General features: G+C 40.5%; 1 protein-coding gene across 1 annotated transcript in view; it reads left to right on the top strand.

Annotated features, from left to right (window-relative positions):
- Positions 1 to 25,168, top strand: part of VTA1 (vesicle trafficking 1) — a 239,811-nt gene that overhangs the window by 203,638 nt on the left and 11,005 nt on the right. The window contains exons 6-7 of the mRNA XM_063443615.1: positions 8,242 to 8,412; positions 12,907 to 12,990. Of these exons, the coding sequence (XP_063299685.1) occupies positions 8,242 to 8,412; positions 12,907 to 12,990 (255 nt within the window). The remainder of the gene's footprint in view (positions 1 to 8,241; positions 8,413 to 12,906; positions 12,991 to 25,168) is intronic.

Here is a 25,168-nt window from a genome sequence, read left to right as displayed (position 1 = left end):
ATCTTGCGAAGGGAAACCAATATTAAAGAGAAAGAGTTGAGGGCTAATTTCTTTTATCTCCCTAAAAATAGAATTAATAAAGCCAAGCATTTGAGTTTTTATATTATTAAGACCCCGACACTCCCACCATATGTGATATATAGTACCCTCCTCGTTTCCACATCTCCAACAGTTCCTAGAATATACAGATGATATTTTATATAATCTAGCCGGTACCATATACCACCTATATATTATCTTTAAGTGTGTTTCATAGAGAGAGATGCTATGTATACAACGCTTAACTAGGAGTGTAGCATTGGTCCATTCCAAAAGTGGAAAGGATTCCCCAATATCTTGTTCCCATTTAACAAAAGAGGTAGCATGAGAATCTTGTTCCATTGATTCTAGCAATTTAGTAAATCTAGAGATCCCTCCCTTCTTTTTATATAATACAATAAGGGGATTAACATTGTGGTCCTTAAGTATGGTCCTAGATAATAGAAAATTCTTAATCCTTAGATATTGAAAGAGATCTCTAGGGGGAAGATTATACTTTTCTTGCAATTGTGTAAATGGGATGGGTTTAAGTCCATCCCACAAATCCGAGATCTTCACTATACCTAGGTGTGTCCAAGATTGGACATTTATATTATCCATTGTATACTGTAGGACCACTAATGGAACCCTATATAATAATTTATCTTCTAGCTTCAATTTTTTATTTAGGATTTTGGAGGTATTGATCATATCTATCAATATACGATTCGAAAGATACTTGGTATCCAGATCACCCAAATTCAACATACCCATCCAAAAGAGAACGCACAGTTTATATCTAGGGCTATCCTCCTGTTCTAAAGGAAGCCACGATTTATATCCCTGTTCCATGTCTAGCCACTGTAAAAGATGAGTCGCCATACATGCTTCATGGATTTTATCTACATCTGGAAATGCTATTCCTCCCTTCTGATAGCTCCTTCGAAGAGTGTCAAAAGCTATCCTAGGTGGTTTATTTGCCCAAATACATTTGGAAATCATGATTTGAAAACGGTTAAGGATACCTTTCCCCAGTCTATAAGGAATTGCCCTAAGATAATAAACGAGTTTAGGTATCAGGAATGCCTTGATCATATTTAATCTTCCTATCCATGAGGACTCAATCTTCCTCCATTTGTCTACCAATTGTTGCAAATCTCTTAGTAATTTATCGTAATTTGTTTGTATCGTCCTCTCTATATCAAAAGATATTTTAATCCCCAAATAACCAATAGTGTCTTTTGCCCATAAGATTTGGAAATGTGCAGTCAGATGATCTTTCTGAGCCTCAGATAAAAAAAAGAGGCTAAGATTTGAGTTTTTTTCATATTGACCTTATAGTTTGAGAAACTACTATAGATGGATATAACATCCAATACCGATGGAATTGAGACCATCGGATCCGTCAAGGTAAGGAGTACATCATCTGCAAAAAGGGAAACCTTGGTTTCCCCATTAAGAGACTTAACCCCCCTTATATTATTATCCTGTCTGATCAAGGTGGCCAAGGGTTCAATTGTAAGAATATATAGCAGGGGAGCCAAAGGGCAACCCTGTCTAGTACCATTTTTGACCTCAAAATGGTCAGACTCAACAAAAGAATTAATTATTTTAGCTGTAGAGCTCCTATATAACAACATAGTTTTTTGTCTAAACTGACCCTCTAAGCCGAATTGGCCCATGACAGAGTCGAGGAATCTCCAATTGACTCTGTCAAAGGCCTTCTCAGCATCGAGGGCCATAATGACAGATCCCCATTTATGCTCATTTATTATATGTATTAAATTAAATATTCTACGTGTATTATCTGTAGTACCTCTCCCTCGCACAAATCCAGACTGATCAACATCAATCAGTTCTCCAATTACCTCTTTAAATCGATTGGACAAAATTTGAGAGAATAACTTTATATCCAAATTAATAAGAGATATAGGTCTATAGTTAGTAATAAGTGTTGGGTCTTTCCCTATTTTGGGTATGGGAATAATTGAAGCCAATAACATCTCATTTGGGAAGGGGGTATCCGCGGACACCTTTGTAAACATCTCTAAAAGGATAGGGGAAATGAGTCTAGAAAAGGTTTTATAAAACATTGTTGAAAAGCCGTCTGGGCCTGGGGCCTTGTTCAATTTTAACTTACCTATTGCTTCGGTTATTTCTGATAGTGAAAATGGGGCATTCAGCATTTCCAACTTCCTATGGTTAATTTTTGGTAATCTAATACTACTCAGAAATGTATCCATTTCCTCTCTGCTCTTCCCTACCTCCTCCAGGTTATATAAGGATTTGTAAAATTCCGCAAATGCATTTACAATATCCTTTGGTGACACTAAATGTTTATCACCTAAGACAATTTTTTTTATAGATTTATCTTTGAGGTTATTTTTAATTTTATTAGAAAGGTCTTTGTTTATTTTGTTATTGTTATGGTACCATCTTTGTTTAAGGAATAGTATATTTTTATTGACCATATCGTAAATTCTCTCTTTAATAGTTTCCCTTAATTTAGCTATTTCTTTGATTAAGTCTTTATTCATCATATCTTTATTTAGACGTTCCTGATTTGCCAATTTTATTCTAAACTCTTGCAGAGATTCTGCCTTCTTCCTTTTAGATTCAGAGCCAAGTTTAATCAATAGTCCCCTTATATAGCTTTTAAGGGTACACCATACCATTGCCGTAGAAACTTCCCCATTATCGTTGGTAATCAAAAAGTTTTCAATTTCGGATGACAAAAGGTCAATGTTGCACTCTGATTTCAAGAGGCTTTCGTTAAGTCTCCACCTTGTCCTTGGTCTAAGACCACCTTTTAGCTTAACCTTAATGAATACTGGTGCATGATCTGATACAACTATGGATCCAATATTGGATTTAATAATAGAACTTAGAAACCCGGCTTTCACCAGAAACATATCAATTCGAGAATAGGTCTGATGGACATTCGAAAAAAAGGTATAGTCTCTCTCACTAGGATTCAAAGTCCTCCAACAGTCAAATAGAGAGTTCCTATCTAAAAATTTAGAAAGATCTGAAACATAGGTATTTACAGATTTATAATCTCTAACATTTTTATGGCTTTTATCCCGTGCTGGGTCCAATACACAATTGAAGTCTCCCCCAATTATGATGTTACCACATGCTAGTTCATCAACCTTTTCCATAAGTTTATCCAAAAAGTCCCCTGGGCACGAATTTGGTGCGTAAATATTAACCAAAGTATATATAATACCATTAATTTTTGCAATGAGTATTGCGTATCTTCCCATTGGATCCCCAGTTAGATGTATCATTTCAAAATTAATTCTGCTACAGATTATGATAGCCGTGCCTCTTTTTTTTTTTTCCCCCTCCATATTAGAAGAAAATATCAACGGGAATGTCTTAAACTTCCAGAGTCTCTCTGGGGGATTAATCCAGTGTGTCTCCTGAATAAAAGCAATGTCAATATCGTTTTCATTTAGAAATTTATAGACCGCTCCCCTTTTCTGTGGTGAATTCAAACCCTGGACATTCCATGATATCACATTAAGTGCCATCATAACGCCTATTGTCCTGGTTACCCCCCAAATCGAGTCTCAGAAAAGGAAAAAGGAAAAAACAAAAACAAAAGAAAAAACAAAAACAAAAAAAATACAAATTTACAATATAAAATACAAAAAACATAAAAAATACTTCAAGAGAGGGAACAAACCCCCTCTTGGTAATCCAGTGGGGAAACGTATATATATATAGATACATACATATGTAAGAAGCCCCCTGAACAAGACCTGCCTATAATTGCAGGAATAGAGACCCTAGCAAGAGGAGGAAGGCCTCCAAACTCTTCAGAGACCAGACGGCATTCCGAGTTTCTAGCCCAAAATCGATCTATGTCAATCCACAATACTGTCAACTTTGACTAGAATGCATGACCACCCTAACCCCTAAAGCCATAACCCAATATATTACTAATCTGACACTACTTGTTGTATTTTACAGCTATCCATTATAATAAAACTAATTTCCCTCTCCTCTCCCTTCCCTCAGTCATTGTAATTCCAAGATATAATGTGGAATATGAAACGTATATCGTGAAAGAAGCAAGATAAGGAGACCTGTATATTTATATCTACCTGAACCAGACCTGCCTATAGATGTAGAAGAAAAAGTGAGAAGTGAGATTGTGAGAAGTGAGAAGTGAGATTTTAATGATTTTTTTTGAAGGAGTGGTGAGCATCTAACGGAAAAGGGAAGGGAGTTCCACATGAACGGTGCAGCCCTAGAAAAGTCTTGAAGGCGAGCATCAGGGGTGGGAGTACGAACAGAGGATAGACATAGGTCTTCGGCAGACCGTAAGGGCCTAGATGGGCCATTCTTAGGGCATTAGGGAGGATAGTTAGGTGGGAGCAGCATTATGTAGAGCAAGAATGTCAAACTCAAACCTTGTTTATTTGGCCCGAGCTAGCCTTTAAGTTTATGTGGGCCGCAAAAAAAAACAAAAACCTTACATTTTCATAGAAACTTAGATTTTTTTGAAAAGTACAGTATAAAAAAAAAACAGCATCCCCCTCTACTAAACCCCAGTCCCCTTCTCTCTACTAAATCCAAGTCCCCCCCCCCCCCCCTAAATGATTTTCCCAGTCCCCCCCTCTATACTTAATCCCAGCACCTCCCTCCACTAAACCCCGGCCCTTGTTTAAATAAAAACACAAAAAAACAATATTAGCCAACAAGCAGAGTCCACTCACATTGCTGCTGCCAGTATGCGACTCTTGAGTCCAGCCTCTGGTATACCCCATTGACGTCGTCCGCACCCTGTGCCAAAGTGGATCCTCCCACTACTCCTTGAAAACCTGTGAAGGTGGAGCATGTTGACGTCACGTTAGAATGTGATGTGGTGTTACGTGCCTCCGTGAACCTCCAGGTCCTCCACTGTCCAGCCGCGACCATCGCAACACTGACCAACACACACACTCTCTGACAGACGCACACATTTCCACATTCTTGCACAACTGACATAATTTTCTTTATTGCTCTCTACTTTTGGGAGCTGGTATGGGGCCTCTCCCTGGGTTCCAGTGGGGATCTTCACTCAGGAGCTCAGTCTTCCTGCTCCCTCACGCGCGCAGTTTAGTGATGCCGGGTGCCGGAATGACATCATATTCTGGCACCCGGCATCAGTACAGACAGTGCGCGGAGAAAGACTGAGCTCCCTTGCTGCTGCCAGCGACCTCTTCTCCTGGCCAGGTACACTTTTAGCAGAGTAGGCACCTGCAATGTGGGGAGAGCAGGTGCCTACTCTGCCTTAGTAAGCATGTCTCAAGCTCGCTGGGCCGCAAAGATATTCATTGTGGGCCACGAGTTTGAATATAAGATGACATTCTTGTCCACACTAAACTTAGAAAGTTATCCTCTGTTAAAGTGATGCCATCTGTGGCCTTATTGAACTAAGCTAGTCAGGTAACTAAGCTATGTAATAATACAATAGATGTCCACATTGGTCCTAGGTAGTCAATCTGGTATCCGTGCTATGGAAGGGATGCCAGGCATGTATTTAGGTTGCCAGTATAAGAAAGCTGTTCTATGTAAGCAAAATGACCAATGTTGATTTGGTCATACATTTACAACCTTCTGGAATTATAGAACCAAGGAATTTACCATATGCTACCTGAATTGCAATAGGAGTATGGGCAACTATGGCATTAAAGATCCTTCTTTTGGTGATTACCAGTTACTTGATATTAACAATATCCAATTATTTTGACAGTAACTCTTTTTCAGCTAACGCTTTGCATTTAGTTTTTTAGTGTGGGCCATGCACTTGGTCACCATATGATTGTCATTCAGTGTCTTTGAGAAATGCTTTTAATCATATGAAAGAAGAACTCGTGTAGTGACAAATGACTCATGAAAATCGCTTCCCATCTCTATTACTAATTTATGCTATATTAGGAAGGCTATACTTTAAGTTGGCATGGAATCGGAACATCTCTATTAAATCCCCCCCTTGTAAAGGCCCTTTCCTAACGTCATTGGCAGATACGAGTATAGAAACTGTTCTCATAACAGACCTGGATTTATATTAGCAAGTGCTTGGCTGCTCTTTCAAGCAATTTTACAGGTTCAAACTAACTCTAGTGAGCAATATTTTTCTTATTCTTATTTCCTTTTGTGTTCCTATCTAGAGAAGACCGCTCTCAATAAAAGTTGATCGACATGTTTTTAAAAAGTCATGCTATTTTAAAAAGCTCAAATGAAAGTCTCTGATCATTTATTTTTTTTCATGTGAGAAAACAACTGAACTGTTTTCATATAAAAAATGTTCTGTTTAGTGTAAAATAGACTGTTGAGTGGTCAAGGTTTTGTTGACGTTAGGTGCACAAGCAGAACAGTGTAATTCGTCTTAAAATCCTATCAGAAAGCAGAGCATGAATTTATATATTTAAAACAAAACCGTAAATAAAACACGACAACCAACTAGACATATTCATGAAATATCTATAGGTTAAAAACAAAACAGTAGATAAAACACAACCACCAACTAGATATATGCATGCCTATTGCTTTGCCATTTCTCTATGTAAATTGAATGAGGAAATCTCTCTTGTGGGTTGGGATTTTTCTAGAGCTATTCTTGTTGCTTTTAGATCACGGTTTGTTTTCTCTAAAAATATTAGTCTGGGGAGTTATTGTTTCTCTTTTATACGTTGGGTAATGTTTTTTTTTTCTTTTCCATTCAGTGCTTTTAAGAAAGCACATTAAAGCTTACAAAAATAAATAAATAAGGCCCTGCTGTATCTTCTTACATTTCATCCATTAGCTAGCGTCCAATACTTGGGCAGCATTAATTCTTCACAAGTGATTTTTAAGTATGCTTTGTATTATATATTTTGTAGTTGTAAGATTCTGTAAGATCTTCAAACTACTGGAAAGGACTAAGTAAACATTTACATGGGCAGAAAAAAATCAGTCTGTTATGGGAATTAAATGATTTTTCATGGTTCTATGATTGAACAAAAACATGTAGATTGACACTGCTTCCACTATTATAAATGTCACTGGGTATTGGTGAATTATTCTGTAGAACATATGTTTAAATGTAAAAGTTATGATTACATAAATGTTCTTTTGTAGAAATCATATTGGGGTTTATTCACTAAAATGCAAATTTACATTTGAGAGCAAAATAGCTCAGCCAATTTTCCAGAAAATTAACCAAAACACAAAACTGATTAAAGAGACAGTCTAACCACCATATCCACTTTGGCTTACTGAAATGGTTATGGTGACAAAATTGACTCTAAAGCAGAGCTCATAAAAGCAGGCCACATGCAACACCTATCACCCCAGAGACAGGTGCACCCTTTCAACGGGCAAGAAACACACTCCTGTTGAGCAGTGTTTAAAGGCCATCCGTGTCAGCTTTGTCATATCAATTAAATTGTTATAGTTGGTATGAGAGCCAGGAAGTGGCACTCTGCTTGACTTGCTTGTAGATAAGGGGGTAGCTTTTTTTCTATATTTATTTAATTGAAATTAAAAAATATAGGGATGTTATTGCATAATTTAATTTGTTTGCTTAATGTGTCCTTTATTAAATGGACACTATAGTCACTAGAACTGGACACTATGGTCACCAGAACCACTGCAGTTTAATTATGTCGTTGTGGTGTCTGTAGCCTGTCTCTGAACGCTTTTTAATGTAAACTCTGCCTTTTCAGAGAAAAGACAGTGGTTTCATTGCTGACTAGTAACGCCTCTAGTGGCAGTAATTCAGTGGTGTTTCCTGTGTCAGTGCTGCACAGTGTGCGGCACTGGCATTCAGCGTCTCCATGCTCTGCATGGAGGCGCTGAATGTTCCCCATAAAGATGCTTTGATTTATTGCATCTCTACGAGGAAATGCTGATTGGCTCAGCACTGTGTCTTGCATCCATGCACACTAGCCTCCCAATGCTTTCCTATGAGAAGGCATTGGATTAGCTGAGATCATTATGATTGATGATTGTAGCCACAGAGCAATGCGGGGTTAAGGCAAAACTGGTGTGGGATGGGAAAAAAACGTGCGTTTATACCTCTTATTCCTCTACATAGGGGGGCTGAACACTTAAACACTTTTAATACTATAGTATCTGGAATACATGTTTGTGTTCCTGACAGAAAAGTGCTCCTTTAACACTTGAAATTGCAGACTATTTCATCTGCCTACTGAAATGTATTGATGAAGCCTAATTGTATTTCTTTAGATGAAAACAATGAAGAGGATGGTGCATCTTCTCAGAGTTATCAAGGACCAGGACGGTCATCCTCAACATATCAACCCGGTAACATGCCCAACGCAAATTACAGTGGAATCCACATCCCACCTGGGGCACATGCTCCTGCAAACACTCCAGCAGAGGTCCCACACAACACAGGTAGGATGTTAGTCTTATTTTATGATCACAATCATTTTTGACATTTGAATGTGCGCAGTAATATTCATTGCATTGTCCACCTTCCTGCATCATATGAGTTGTGCTCATACAAACTAACCCTTTAAAAATCTACTGCAGTTGTCTGATTATATTGTCCTTTAAGTTAGCTTATCAGTAGCAGGGTCGGATATACATCAAGAGCCCCGCTAGGCACAGAATTTTCAGGCTCTCTGAATGCCCCTCCCTTCCAAACTAATAAAAAAACTAAAAAAAAAACTTGGCTGGTTAAATATGATAAATATTGTTCTATATACACGCATATAGATTAGGTTTATGTGGATGTATGTGTGCTATGTGTGCACATGTGTAGTAGTGTATGTAACTATCTTGATTGTGTGTGTCAGTGTAGAGTGTGCAGTTGTGTGTGTTTTTAACAGGGTGGGTAGTTTCTGTATGTGCAGCAGTGTTTTATTTGTGTGTTGGAACCTCTCCCTTTCCTTTCAGGATAACCCTATGTTCAGTCAGACAGGGCAGGGCTATGCACAGATCAGACTACCTCAGGCTTAATACAGCTATTCCAGAGTCCATGAGCTGTCAGTCAGCTCAGCTCGCGGCCGCGCACACCGCGCATGCGCACAAGGGAGCAATGGAAAATGGAAAAAAAAATGGAAGCGTCTGATTGCTCCCTGCTCGCGCCCGCCTATTTCGTCATTTTGACGAAATAGGGGGCGCGGCTTCACGAGGCTCCCGGCGCTGGAACGAGGTGAGTTAAAGTCCCTTTAACCACTTTAATGAGGCGAAGCAGTTCGTGAATAAAAAATACAAAATATTGGTGAGAGCACTCTACATGTGTACATAAAATAACATACACATGCAAAATCTTTATATACAATGAAAAAATAAATAAATACAAATTGGTGTCACTCACATATTGCTGAGCCTATTCTGGTGGGCTCAGACTTTAAGTGCCTTGGAATAAATAAGGTTGCTGTGATCAAATACTGGAACCAAATTTAAGGATGCTCCACAGGATGCTGGGTACTAGATCTTTCCTTTGGGTTACCAAGAAGCCAAAGAAGAAATAATAGGAAGTAACCAGGAACAAATTTTATTAAATATAAAATAAAATAAAGCTCTCTAATATGCTACCGCACTAACGCGTTTCGACAAAGTCTTTTTCAAAGTGCAGTTACAGTGACTACAGTGTCCCTTTAAGCTTATCTGTAAGAGTCTGTTCAGTAAAACAGGTGTTAATTGATAATCTGGTAATACTACTGAGCAGTTTCAGATGTTTTTCCTTCGAGAATTTATATTAACTCTTAAAATATAAATATATTTTAATTTTTTCAATGGTGTTTTCAATGTTTTTTCAAAGGTGTTTCCTTTTTCTTAATCTATATTTACGTTTTGAATAATCTATAATTATTAAAGCGATTGCTTCATCCATATTATGCTTCTTTATCAAAAGGAAATCCCCCTGATATCTACAAAGAATACTTTGTGTACATATTTGTTTCATGTCCATTGTTAGACAGAAGTGCAGCCCATGCTCCTCCCTAACAGAACACGTAGGTTACTGAATGCAATTTAGCATGGTTTTCCCCACTTCTCTTATGACTTTCGTAGTCAGTTATGCAAGAGTCCCAGTAGGGGTAATTTTTATCGAAAATGCTCCTGAACATTTCTTAATTTGGGAATGATCCATTTGTAATGAAATCAGAGCTATTCACAATGTTTGCCTCGTTAATTTTCCTGGTGGAATTATATTTTTTTTATTTTTTTTATTTTTTTTTAAGAGGAAATGTATTTTGCAAATTATGCCAATAAAAATAAACAGAAAATAACCTATACGTTATGTAACCTTTTTTTTTTTTTCTTTCTTTAATGTGATGTTGCATTTTCTTTTGATTTAAGGTTAAATATTTAGCAAATGACAGCGCAATGCAGTTCAGTCTAGGTGCATCCATGGCAGACGTTGTGAATGCCAGGTGCAAAGGACAGCTCTCATAACAATAATTGCAAGGAGCCAAGTTGCATTAAAAAGATACAGATGTTTATATTTAATTTTACTTTGTATAAGTAAACATAATATTAAAAATCCTGGGAAGTAACAGTTCACTTTAACCAACTCAGGATCAAGGTTAGGAAAAACCACCTTGATTACCTTGTTTTTTGAATAATATTTGTCTAGAACTGAATAATTGCTCCAATATTACAAGGCCCTAATCTAAGTCTTTACAAACAACTGTCATGATGCTAAAAATTAGGTTAAAAATTAGCACAACTGTGTGACAAGTGTCAAATTTGTCCCAGTCTTCCATTAATTTTTTTCCGTGTATTGCTTTGTGTCACTGGGATAAAACTAAAATAAGTCTTTCTTTTGGGGGGCTACGTTTTTAACAATTTGTTGGTTATTTTGGACTTTTTACAGACACGAAGATCCTTACATATACATACACCACTTATTGTGAAAACTAAGTTTAGATGATAATCCCCTTAACTTACACACAGTGTAATAGTGCAGCGCTAGACAGAAGGCTTACCCTTATAATGTGGGGCGTTGCTCATATATAACCGGAAAAAAATTAAACAGAGAAATACGTGATAGTGCCATATTGTTAAAAAAACTAATTAACACTCTAAAAATTAGAGAAATTAATGCTCACAAATCAAGAGCCTTTTAGACGTTATGGCTCTGAACGTATGCGCTTGCTGTGCCTTTAAGGTAGCAACAGTAACCTTCTCATTTGCCCCCTTCACTGGTTCAAATGGAATAGGTCTACATGGAAGACATAAGCAGGTGGTAAAAAAGTAGTGCAGATGGTAATAGACTCTTTAGGTTACAACTTGAAAGATTAAAATGAAAGTTGCTCACCTGATTCTGGAGCCTATAAATAACTGGCTCCAAGTTTGTGCACTTACTTGACAATATCTGGAGTGGCAAGGGACCCCCTTTAAATCAGCATGGAACAGATGGTCCAAGAGGATAATGGATTTATCAAAAAACTTTTTATTACAGTAAATAAAAAATACTCCAGCATGGAGATAAAAACAAATAATTCCACACAAGGTATATCAACTAAAAAGATATATATAATAAGTCCTCTTGGCATCCGAGACGCGTTTCGCCCGCTGTGCAGGCTTTCTCAATCGGCATTCTGTGTCCATCTTTAGTTCCATGTTTATAGGGCAAACCCAGTGTTCATTCTTCCAATCAGCAGTCCGTTCGGCAGAGGAGGTGGTTTCTCCTCAGCTGATTCATGTGATCATTCTTTGGTACGGATGCTGAGACTGTCCATACTTGCTAAAAACTCAAAGCACTTCCTATTCCCCTAAACGAACAGCAGGGGGAGATAACCCAAACGTCCATACATCCCTCCTGTTTAAGTAGATTAAGGACAGACTGCCCCTCTCATCTTCAGATCCTTACAGGATACGTTCCAGTGGTTAAATAAAGATGTAGTTAAACACAAAAGCCATATTTATTTATTTATTTATTAAAAATTCTTAAGAAACGCAGTCTTATTACCCATAGGGTCTCGATGCGCATACCAGCAATAAAAAACAGACAAAACAATATCCAGCAAACAACAGCATTATAATCACATGCATTTGGACCAAGTTAAAAATTTTCATGTCATCCCGTACGCCTGAGCAAATAAAGCTGTTTTTAAGCTCCGGCGGAACTTCAGTAGATCGTTCTCAAGCCTTACTGACAGTTGGTGGCCAGTGGTAGCTTGCTTGTCTAAAGCCTTACTGACAGTTGGTGGCCAGTGATAGCTTGCTTGTCTAAAGCCTTACTGACAGTTGGTGGCCAGTGATAGCTTGCTTGTCTGAAGCCTTACTGACAGTTGGTGGCCAGTGATAGCTTGCTTGTCTGAAGCCTTACTGACAGTTGGTGGCCAGTGATAGCTTGCTTGTCTGGAGCCTTACTGACAGTTGGTGGCCAGTGATAGCTTGCTTGTCTGGAGCCTTACTGACAGTTGGTGGCCAGTGATAGCTTGCTTGTCTTGCGTCAGCTGACCACTCTAGCCAATCAGCAGAACCCCTGTCGGGCTGCATGCCGCACTTCCTGAAGTCATTTGAAAAAGCCAGTTGAAGCGAGGTCTGGCACCGGAGGCAAACTTTGGGGTAAACTGTTCGAGAACTGTTTAACCACTTTAGGTAAAAAAGTGCCAGCAATCTACCGTAACAACAACGACTTCATCCTCCGAGATCCCCCTTCCTCCTAGGCACACCCACTTCAAAATAATAGCAGTTACAGTTAACCAGGATCAGTCTTGTAGGGCATAAATTCCACTGACTTGTGACAAAGGTGGCATCCTATGACAAATACAAATCTCATCTCGTGTTTCGTGATGCAGGATTGTCCAACTAGAAACAATTAGGTCCCATGCTGCCACTGAAACATTACATACACATTGGCTTTGTGAGATCATTCAAATTAATAACTTTTTCGTCACCCTGAAATAAAATGTTATGTGTTTACTTTAGGTGTAGAAATTAACACCATTGCCCATCCAACTCCACAAAATATACCTTCCGTGGACCCTTCTCTTTACAGCAACAAAACTCAAGGTAAGCTTTGGCAGAAATAGAAGAGCTGTCTGATATACACATAATAGATCTTCTTAAATGTATGCTTTTTGTGTAGGGGAGAGGGTATGTTTCTCTTTGTGCAAGAGTTCTAGTATCGGCTGATGCACCATGTCTATCCAAACCATGACTACAAGGACTAGTAAATGTGTATCATGGTTGGTGAACGTCTGCTAGACTTTTCGAGCAGTGCCTACAGGGTCTTACAAGCACCATGACCTCACTCTTGGCTGAGAGACCCTTTTATGTGCAGTTTTGGATAAAAGCCATTTTTAATGGGAAGCAATCTGTTTCTCAGAGTTGGTTTTAAATGACATTGTAAAGTCCTGAAGTCATTTCTGCTCAGCGTTTTCACTTGCTATTGTATTAGAAAAAGGATATATTGCCTCGACTCATAAGCTAAGAATAATTACAGCATTTTAGTATAATTTCACTTGGTGAAACAAAGTCTGCTGCAAATAGAAACAGAGAAATATTAATTGTTGTCTCACAACTTGGCAAATATTGGCCTGCCGAGTAATTTGTACTTTTACTTTTATCTGTTTTCATTTTTAAATTAGGTGTGTTATTTCTTTTGGTTTTTAATAGAAACGTCCATCTTAGTATAAGTTTGAAAACATTTAGGAAGTAAAAGACCTAGCATTCACTTTTGTTCCTACACCTGTTTTGTAGCTACCAAATCATAGTTTCCAATAATGATGATAAAGTACTGTTTTTGCCTTGTGGGTGTTTTTCTCTTGCTTTATGAAAAGTGTCATTCCCCTAGGTCAGGGGGTAGGCAACCTTCGGCTCTCCAGATGTTTTGGACTGCACCTCCCATGATGCTTTGCCAGCATTATGTGTGTAAGAGCATTATGGGGGATGTAGTCCACAACATCTGGAGAGCCGAAGGTTGCCTATCCCTGCCCTAGGTGATTATTTCCCATTGATTGTACACGGACAGTTAAAGGAGAAGGAACAGTATATTTATACATGATCATTTACTCCCTCCACACAGTCTGTCATTGTATAGCAACAATACGAGATAGGTAGGTTTATCCACTGTATGTTTTTTACTTGACATTTAATGCAATAAGCCATATCATATTTTCCAAAAGCCAGGCAGATTTCTTAATTTGCGGTTATAAGCACAATCTTTTTCTTAGTATGTTATGTAACAATCTTCAGCCCTCTGTGTTCTAAAGTGCAAGAATAATCACAGATGACCTTCTTAAAATCCTACTACAAACCTTAACTGGCAGAAGCTGGGATTAATTCGTACGCTCCAACCAAAATCAGATTTCATATTCTCCCTGGAGTTCACATGAAGATGCCAGAACATTACAAATAATAGACAAAAAGAGGAGATCGCAACAAATATCAGTTTGCTTACTATAAACTGTTACCGGATCACTTTCTTAAACGGTTCATGCAGCGCATTGTGTTCATTAAATGCGCCTTTTAACTAAGATTGGGATATCAATGTTTGGAAACATCCAATAGACCTCAATTTAAAGTTCTGTCATTTACCTTTTTACAGCACCTAAGAATGCCACACCGCAGAATGTAGAGTTAATCGTGAGACATATTAAGGACATAACATGATTATCACAGGGTTCCCTCTGAGAAATTAATACTCTTGTTGCCATCCTCATTCTTTATTGATCTTATACTACATGGAATGTGTGGGCCGAAAATCAAGACCCCGTTTATCTTATCGCATATAGTGTTTGCTAGATATAACTAAAAGCAAATCTATTATCCCTATTTAAAAATAGCATTTGATCTTATATGCAAGGCTGACTGTTTTGTAAAGCTGGTGTGTGTTTTTTTTCACCTTTCCATTGGCACTGCCTCCTTTCTGCTAAAGTGTTGTTTGGCCTTAAAGTACTCTATCCTGCTTATACATACCTAATTAGCTTCTCTCACACATACCCAATAGGCTTCTTTCACACATACCTATAAAACGTCTCTCGCCTCTAAACCACCTCACGACTACACATAGCCATCTACACTACTAAAACTAGCTCAAGACTCACAGTGCTAGTATGCTACGGACATTTACAGCCTCCAAAGTGAGGCAATATAGTTACAGGCCAGGACTAACTAACCAAGGTGCCCCTGGGGCGTGAGCCATAACACACCACACGCCTAACACGGCACAAGCCCTGGAATCCACTGGGAGCACCTTATTACCATAGATTTAAGCGGCCAGGAAGCAAAGCTGATACCACACACCAACACTAGACAGCTCCAAGGTAACTGCGTTGTCACACAGACAAGTGTATACTCACCCACAGTTTCACTAGTTAAGGTCCCCGTTACAACATATCAGCCCAATATAACTAAATTTATGTGAACTGTACCTCAACAATGTACTCAATGTTAAATGTTCATGCAAACCATGTGCATGCAATTGCAGTATTACTAATATGTCTGTCCCTTCATCGCATGAAAAATAAAGAATTAATTTTTTTTTTTTTTTTTTTTTTAAACGTCTCACATATACCAAATTAGCCACTGTTTCACTCACATAGCTAATTTGTCACACTCACAATAATACCATATCAGCCTCTTGAACACACATACCAAACTAGCAAACATATGCAATCACACACAGACATTGACAGACATACATAATTAGTCCGTTACTCACATATACATTGATGGGCCCTAAGTGCTTCAGAGGTCCAGATTTGGGTCTATAGAGTGTATCATTGACTAAACAGTGGGAATGAGATTGGACACCATGGCAACCAAAGTTCCTCCTCATCAATTACCCCTAATTAGTAAATTGGTTGTGGTTGGTAAGATTTGGATGAATACCCAGCTTAAGAGACTGCCAAGTTCAGTATAATACTGCAACTCCAATTTTATGGAGTTGATCTGGACTGATTAGTCTGATATGCAAATGGCAGGTTTGCTTTCAGTGCTAATGTTGTATGTAGGAACTGTGCAGTGTGGTTTGTGTGTGATTTGTGTGTTTTGGCTGTGTGATATCTGTGGGTATCTGTGTGTGTTTGTATGTGATCTGTGGCTATGTGTGATATTCGCACACCTCCCAACTATGGGAGGTGTGCAATTGGGCCTTGGGTCACTTGCATCACATGCAATGCTTAAATAGTTGGGCAGGCCTGCCCACAGAAGGGCGCGTATGCCCCAGTAAGAAAATATGATCTTACTGGGCAAGTGTGTCTAATGATGAGCTGTGCTGGTTGGGAATGGTTTCTTGGTGCCCCCTGGACGTTGGACAACAAGGAACAAAATCATGATGGAAAGACAGGACCCTCAAAATAAGGGCTGCCTAAATCAGTACAGTTGGGAAGCCTGTATTATTCCATCTTGGTAGCTCTATAAATTCTATGACACCTGTCATATGGCAGTGTTTTTCAGGCAGGGAATAGTGAACATGGCTATGGAAGCTGATGGACATGGCCATCACTCTTGTAAAGTGCATGTATGTACGTAGTGGGGAATCGCGATGCAGCCTAGAACAAAATCTAACCACATTAAACCCCCCAGTAACGACAGACCACTTAGTATGGATGAAACAGGCCACAGCATTTATTATGACAAACTAAATTACTGCATAACACATCCATAACTTTATTTATTAAATCTCTTATTTTCTGTAACCAAAACATTAGACATAAATAAGCATAAATTAACATATATACATATATAACTCCACCCATAGTGTTATACAGTGACCCAACCGTCCTTGCCAATAAAACCTGGAGTGGTTCCTAATCACCACTCCCTCTCACCTCCCCCCTCGTCATAAAAATCATATATTTCCAATGCCTGCCATCAGCCGACCTTATCCACGCTCGATGGGCACGAGACCTCAGGCAACCTAAAGTTTAACCTTTTAAGCAGGTGAGGTTTGAGACCTTAAAAAACTTGTTCATCTCATTCCATCTACTTAAACGTAACCTCAAACTCAATTGGCAAGGACATACCCCCGGCTAGCTGTGACGAAATGTACTATAGGGTGGGCGGGAGGGAAGCTGTTTGCTGGCCCGAATCCCAAGTGGCACTGAGGTAAGACCTCCCCCACACTGTCTTACACAGAACATAATCCCACCCACAGACTCTTTCCCAACCAATGCTATGCATCTATCCCCACACTCCTACATGTGCCCTTGTCCGCTTAGCTGCGCTATCTCCCCAGGGCCTTGCCTGGTTGCTCTGCTGAAAAGTGTTCATTCAGTGATATTTTTTTTTCGTTTAGAGTAAGTTGAGTTATTGATGAATAACTACAAGTTGATTAATATTTTTCAATCTGTGATGCACTGTGGCTGCGATATCCAAAGTTAAACGAAAAAATTATCCCACGTGACACAGGATTGCAGATATCTTAAAAATGTGACCAGTTTAATCAACAGAGAAACAGAGTAAATAAAACACTGTTAAGAAAAAAATCTCATAAAGTAATTTATTATAATTTGCAGTGAACTGTTGGGTTGAAGGAGACGAGGTTTGGCGGTCGGATGGAAAAGTTACAGAACGTTCCATGCGTTCCCACTTTGATCATTAAATGGTAGTGTTGTGACTATTCACAATGTGTTGCATACTTTAGTGGGTTAAAACTTTCGTTTTCTGAGCTGCACATTTAGGTGTTGGCATTCCAGTCTGTTTTTGGACCGTTAAAGTGGCTGCTCTCCAAGTTCTGGACTTTAAATAATTTCACTAACCTGCACACTAAGTAACATACAGTTTAGAGCTGTGTGAGTTAGACAATGGCATTTTTATTAAGCAGTGCCATAGCCAGCATGACCCGAACTGGTAAACTTTCTGCTTCCACTTCTCTGTAAGTCTGAAACACGATCTTAGAAACGTTTGAATAATTGGTTCCTATCCACACAAAACTTCATCAAGAAAATGTAATCGTGTTTGTTGTTGGATAAGGTGGAAGTAAAGATAAACATATACACGCCTCTCCTAAAAGGGCAACATTTTTCTTGCTCTTTCCCCATCCTTATTCTGCAGAGAGATTAACATTTCACTACATTTAGTTTTAAACTGCAATCTTGGCTATAATTATTGATTTAATCGCATGGATTGCAAACTCATTTGAGCAGAGCCTTCAAATTTGTTTTATGTCAATTACTTGATAAATATTCTCATTCTATAACTGTAAAGCGCTGCTTAATAGGTTGGCGCTATATACATGTTAATAATAATGTACCGTATATATATTTTTATAAAACTTCTCAGTCCCTGGTGGAAAGATTATTGGGCAATTGTAGACAATGAATTTCAATCACCATGGAAACCAACATAATTCTCTCCTATTTTTGCTTTCATTTTCCAAGTTCTTTCCATGGTTAATTAAACATTTGCAGGAATTAAATTATTTTAATGCCCCCTTAATGTTTGTGTGTTGTGCGCTTTTATAATGTATTGATAATAGCCACAACGGACATGTTTGGATTATATATTTATATTTACCATTACACCACTACTGGTTATTTTGGCATGTAATATGCACTCAGCCAATGAATGATCTAAAAACTTGCGCAAGTTTGACATGGGTAACATTTCTACTTCAGCTGTGTCAAGAAGACTTGAAGTAGCCTGTGTCACAGCAAGAGTGCATAACTCATTATTGCACTATGGAATATTGTCCTTTAATGTAATTTGTGTAGTGCATAGATAATCTGCTCGCCTGGTAGAGATGGAATATTGTCAATGTCAAAAGGGGTTAATTTGATTGTATGAAAGGTTTAAAGCTGGGACCCCCAGAGCTCCTTTTGAAGCTGGGACCCCCACAGAGATCAGATGACAGAAGGGATAATGTAAATTGCACAGGAATGTGAAAGCTGCAAGATGTGAGATTCTACACCTGAAAAGCCTGAAGGTCTTTAATTGAGGAGTCAATCTCTTTGATATGTTAATGGACATTAGCCTTGTTCCAGTATCATATCCAGAAGGAAAAAAAATTGTATTTACCCACAGAATAATAATTAAGCCTAATTTTTGTTATATTTGGAATGTGACCTGCGCCATCTTCTAAATAAGCCCAAACATGATTGGCATAACTTAACCATAGGGGAAGGAATTGTGATGTCCGCCATATTGGGTTGCAAGTACGTAGTGCGACATATGTGTAGAATGGGAAAATAATAACAAATTCATAGATGCAATTATTATTTAAGTGGCAGGTACATAAGAGAAGATAGAACCAAATGTTTCCATTTGGATTGATGTTGGTCTGGAACACAAGGGGGTGGTCACTCATTATCTCTATAGATACGCCTTAACTCCACTTCTAGACCAGGCATGGTAATCCACAGGGTATATATCCAATGATACTGACATGTCTTAGTACGTGCTTGGGGCCAAAATCTAATTTTGAGTAAGTCACCATCTTCCTTGCCGGATACCCCCTGGGCAGAAGTTTTACTTTGCAAACCTAAGTGAGTAAGTGTTTAGGACTATTATTGTTTTATCCCTTTTGTTTTTATCTGTTGCTGGTGTAAATAATTAGTGGGGATTTAATCTATTTTTTGTATGCAATGTGACTATTTTTTTTGCTCATAATATATCCCTTTATTAAGTTTTGCACTTGGTTAAGAATCTCGTTACCTGAAGAGACAAATTGGTATTTTGCAATTGCTTAGATATTGTGCTAAGTTGTATTTGGTGGGTTTTTATTATTGATTTACATAGGGGACCAAGGCACCCCATTTATAAATTGTCTTGGTGAAAAAGACCTCTATGCACTGCACAACTTACATTAAAGGACAATATTCCATAGTGCAATAATGAGTTATGCACCCTTGCCGTGACACCTCCCCTAAATAAGAGACGCAGTGGGAGGAGGCTCATATGCCTCTACCTCGTGTATCAACACTTGTTCTTTTTTGCCTTTACATCATACACATCTTTTTCATGGTGGTGGCAGTGTTAAAATTACTAGTTATATTATTATGTTTTAAGTGTGGGTGTGTAACATGTTCAGCCTTACCTTGCGGTAATTGCAGTAGTTGCCTTCATGATAAGTGCGGAAGTGCCGTTCAGCGGTCATGCGGCAATATATCTGACTCCTGCGACATCTTGGTGGATGCCGGCCGCTGCGTATCCATACCAATATGTAGCCCCACGCCCGCCCACACTACTGACGACGTCGACGTGCATATGACGTCACGTAAAGGACACGCACGTTTTGGGGTCAAATGCTGGGTGCGGCCAATCGGATCTGAGGGAGGCTTATTTAAACTCCTTTTTTCCTTTTACTCATTGCCCTGTCGTGGTTTCCCTTAGTAGTTGTCAGAGTGTGTGTTCCTGAGCGTTTATTTCTGGTTATTGGCTTTGGCTTCGTTTTGTCTTCACTGTATTCTGGTATCTTTTGGCTTTCCCTCATCGTTGTGTCCCATTCTGTGTCCCCGACCTCGGCAAGTATTTTGACTATTCTTTGGTACGTTAAGTCTGGCCATTCTAAGGCCCGGTAAGACGTTACCTTCTAGTCCTAGGTGTGATACCTTTCGTCATTATTTCCAGTCTAGTGCAGACAAATAGTGGACTTTAACCCTTTCACCACCACAACTACGTTACGCACACTCTTGAAGTAGAGTGGGTTTGTGACAGCCTGGGTAAGTGTTCAAGTATGTATAGCGTGTGTGGATTTGCACGTCTATACTCTGTTTGCACATTATATACTTTTCAAAAAAATATTTAGGCTCTAGATGAACTGATTCATTTGTATATATAAATGTTGACTGTCTTCAGTCTTTCATTTGAAAACCAAATTAACAAACTTTTTTTAGAGTCTGGTTGACTGGCACCTAAATAGAAATCAGAGGCGTTGAGCATAACAAAACAGCAATTGAGAGCTGGTCCTGTAAAAATAAGATTAGTTGCTTCCAGTAAGAGCTGGATTGAAGCCCTGCTTGTTTTTTCAAAGAATGAACTGCTCCGGTAGTCCTGACTGCTGGCTTCCCAGCAGGTAGTACACACAAGACCCCCTGTGTAAGGCACTTCGATGTGCAGCTGCTCATATGGCAATACCCGGGCATGTATTTTGGTATAATACACAAAATGTAAAGTCTCTGCCTAGAGACCTTGCATTAATAAACATTATATCCCAACACAATATTAATGTACAACATTTTCTTTATACTTATAAATAAAGGTATTTTGTGCCAAGCATTCAAATATGTGGAATAATTGTTGATTCACTTGAGAAATCAACAATGCAATGAAGCGACTGGATGTGAAATTTCATCTCTGGAAAAAGCCTCAGAGAAGTTGATGAGGTTTATTAAAAAATTATTTGAATTTCAAAATTCAGGCTAGAATTTAGATTTATTTTTTTTTTCCTCCAAACCGGCTATTTTAGACTAATTTGAACCCTTATTATTATGTGTTAAACATACCAGTGATCGAGATAAACAATGCATTTCATCTTGGTGTTTTGACCATTTTCTGGCTTAGTATTTGTGATCTCCCATCTAATTAATGTGTTGTAAGCAGTTCAACAGGATGAAGTTTTTATTTTCCTAGAAAAGAGAAATTATAAAAATTAGTGTTGTAATAGATTCCATAAATGAGGCCTCCTAAATCAGGAGTATATGTGAAAGCTTATATATTCCCAATAAATTATCCCCACTCCATACATTTTTAGCACTTTACACAGTGTCTCCCATTACATCAAGGAAGTAGGTAAAATGTCCTCTAATACAGATAACTTCATCCCAATCTCAACAACTGCAGAATGGTCCAGAGCTCAACAACTGCTGCAGAATAACCTCATGTAGAACTCCGCAACTGTAGGATAACCTTGCTCAGTCTCGGTGAGATTTTGCATATTGGCCATCTAACCCATCTGGCCAGCGTAGTAACCGAAACTGGACCGTAGGGGCGGACGTAAGAGATGAGAAGTTGACGAGTGGAAGATTGCCGCTACAACGCGGTGGCTTCCACGTATTGACGGAGAGTAGAGACCACGCAGAGCTGAGGGTCAGAAGGGAAGAAAGGGTAGAAGACCGAGTGAGAGTTGGACTTAGTGCGACGTGAGACCTGAAAGGTAACACCCGCCGGGCAGAAGGTAAATGCGTCTGCGTCGAAGGCGCGTACGTCTGATACCCGTCGAAAGGAAACCAGACAGAGCAGGAAGGTGAATTTTGCGGTAAGTTGGCGGAGTGACAAATACTTGTTAGGAGGCCAATTTTGTAAGAATTGTAGGACCACGCCAACGTCCCAAAGTCTAGAGTATTTGGGCTCCGGGGGGCGCCGAAGGCGCATGCCGCAGAGAAGTCTGCAGATGAGCGGATCCTTACCAAAAGGTGTCCCCTGGGTCGGAGTATGGGCCGCTGAGATTGCTGACCGTACCACATTGATGGACCGGTATGACTTCCCGGCAGTGAACAGAGAGGTCAGGAAATTCATGATGGAGTGAGTAGGTGCAGTAAAGGGATTGAGGTCCCGTCCCACACACCAACTTGTCCAGAAGTGCCATGCTGATAAATAGCACCTCCTTGTTCCTGGTGCCTATGAGTCCCATAGGAAGTCCTTGGTTTCCTGCAATAAGTCCTCGGTTCGCCAGGAGCCCCGGAAAGAGTCCAGGCCACAAGGGACAGGCGTTCCTTCATGACTAGCGGGTGAGGTAGACCCAACGGGTTTCTGAGCATAGTTAGAGCATCTGGTAGGAGGAGGGGATCCCTGATTGAAAGTTCCAGAAGGTCTGGAAACCATGGCTGGCTCTGCCAAAGAGGCGTGATGAGGATTATTCTCACTCTCTAGGCGGATCCGGGGAAGGACCCTCGTTATCATTGCGAAAGGTGGGAATGCGTAAGCACCGTCTCGTGGCCATTGTTGTAGGAAAGCGTCCGTTGCGAGGCTCTCCGGGTGTGGGAGCCAGCTGAAGAAATCCTTTGTCTGTCGGTTGTTGCGGGACGCGAATTGATCTAGGGAGAAAGGTCCCCTCTGTACATCCAGTATTGTGAAAATATGAGGGTCTAGTTGCCAATCGCTGGCGTCCCGCCAGTGGCGTGAATACCAATCCGCCGTCATGTCCGGAGTCTCCTGGTAAGTGCTCTGCCAGCAAGGTGATGTTGCGTGGTAGGCAGTAATCGAAGATCTCTTTCGTGAGATCCACCAGTGCCTGAGAACGAGTGCCTCCAAGGCGGTTGATGTATCTTACCGCTGAGACGTTGTCCATGCGGAGCAGGATGCAGCAGTTGGATCGTTCCTTTGCCAGACTGCGAATGGCGAATGATCCAGCCAAGAGTTCCAGGCAATTGATGTGCATCGAGAGCTCTTCGGAAGTCCATACTCCTCCTGTGGAGGAGGTTCCGTCCGTTGCTCCCCAGCCTGAACGACTGGCATCTGATTCCAGCACGAATGTCTGGTTCCCGAATATGGCCCTGCCGTTCCAAGCCTGCATGCAGTTCAGCCACCAGTGTAGTTCCTCCCGAACTTCGTCCGACATTGGAACCGGTTGGTCGTATGTGGGTTTTCTGCGAAGGAATCTTGCCTTGAGGTGCTGCATGGCCCTGTAGTGCAGGGGTCCAGGGAAAATGGCCTGGATGGATGCGGAGAGAAGGCCTACGATCCGTGCCAGTAATCGTAGGGGTATGGTTGTATGACGAAGGACTTTCCGGATCTCTCTGCGGATGGCCGTAATTTTGGTAGCCAGCAGGTGAAGAGTGCATGATGTGGAGTCTATTACGAATCCGAGGAATTTAATTGATTGAGCCGGGATAATTGCGGACTTGGGACGATTGATGACGAAACCTAGAGACTCGAAAAGGTGTACTGTGTAGTTCGTGTGTCTCCTCAGAGTCCCTGCATCCTCGTTGAAGATCAGGATGTCGTCAAGGTAGATGATGCATCTTATGCCTTGAGCTCTGAGTTTCGCCACTACTGGCTTCATAATCTTGGTGAAGCACCATGGGGCGAACTGAGGCCAAACGGGAGGCAGGTGAATTGCCAGGGTGTCCCGTGCCAGAAGAAGCGGAGGTAGGGACGGCTGCTTTTGTGTACCGGAATGGTAAGGTACGCATCCTTGAGGTCCAGACGGGTGAACCAGTCGTTGCGTCGAAGCAAGTCCCAGAGAAGGTGGATACCTTCGTTTTTGAAATATCGGTATACCATGTGAGAATTGAGCTCCCTGAGGTTGATAACGGGGCGAAATTCGGTTTTCTTCCTGACCAGGAAGATATTGCTGTAGAAACCGGTGAAGTCTGGAGCTGGTTGGATGGCACCCTTGGAGTGTAGTTCTGAGTCTATGAGGCGGGCGTCTGCCCGTGTAGTCTGGATCGGACGTGGAGGGGCCTGCTGGAGCGGGGTCGAGTCGAACTCTATTTGATAGCCCCGCACCGTTTGGAGGATCCACGTGTCTGAAGATAGGTCTGCCCAGTTCTGGAAAAAAAGAGAAACACGACCTGCGACATGACAGGGTATTATGTTGACCTTCAGTTGGAGAATCTTGCCCGGGAGCATCGGCTACCTCGGCCACGATCTGATCCCCTGAATTGGTGGAATCTATGTCGGGTAGACGAGTCTGGGTAGAACGGTTGAGTCCTTGTTGTACGGGGGCTGGATGGCCAAAAGCGACTGGCGGCACGGCCCCTCTGCCGTCCAGCCCTTCCAAAAACAACTCGGGTGTGAGAACCGCGGAAGACTTTCCGCATCGAAGTTTGCGCCTTGTTAAGGCACGTAAATATATTGACTCTTTTATTTAATTCTTTAAGGAAGGCCTCTCCAAACAATTTACCCTGTGCCAAGGGGCCTAATTCTTTATCCCCCAGTTCGACAAGTTTTTCATCAATACGGTAAAGTGCTGCTCTGCGCCTCTCCGAAGAGAGGGCTACGTTGGTGTTCCCTAGGAAACAAACACCCCATTCACGGGTATCTCGTGCCCACTCACGCACCGTATCTGGGGTAAAATTGTCAGCCCTCTCATAGGGTCATCCGCCATATCTATAATTCTAGCTAGTGGCCCAATGGCGTCTAGCAGTTTGTCCTGCGCTCCTTTGAAACCGCGCTCTATGCCCTTGCGCGGGTCCCGACCCCCTCGGGACATGAAAGTAGTCATGAGTGGGTCAAATTCGGGGGTGTGCGCCACCTTGTCTGGTAGGCTAGGCCGAGGGCATTCTGATCTCATCCGTTTCCTTACTTCCTTGTCCAGAGATTTCCTGAGCCAGAAGTGCATAAACCTTGCCAAATGCTCGGG

This window comes from Pelobates fuscus, chromosome 2 (genome assembly GCF_036172605.1).
Source record: "Pelobates fuscus isolate aPelFus1 chromosome 2, aPelFus1.pri, whole genome shotgun sequence".
Lineage (NCBI taxonomy): Eukaryota > Metazoa > Chordata > Amphibia > Anura > Pelobatidae > Pelobates > Pelobates fuscus.
The sequence above is the reverse complement of the archived record's forward strand: the minus strand, read 5'-3'. Positions and strand labels throughout refer to the sequence as shown.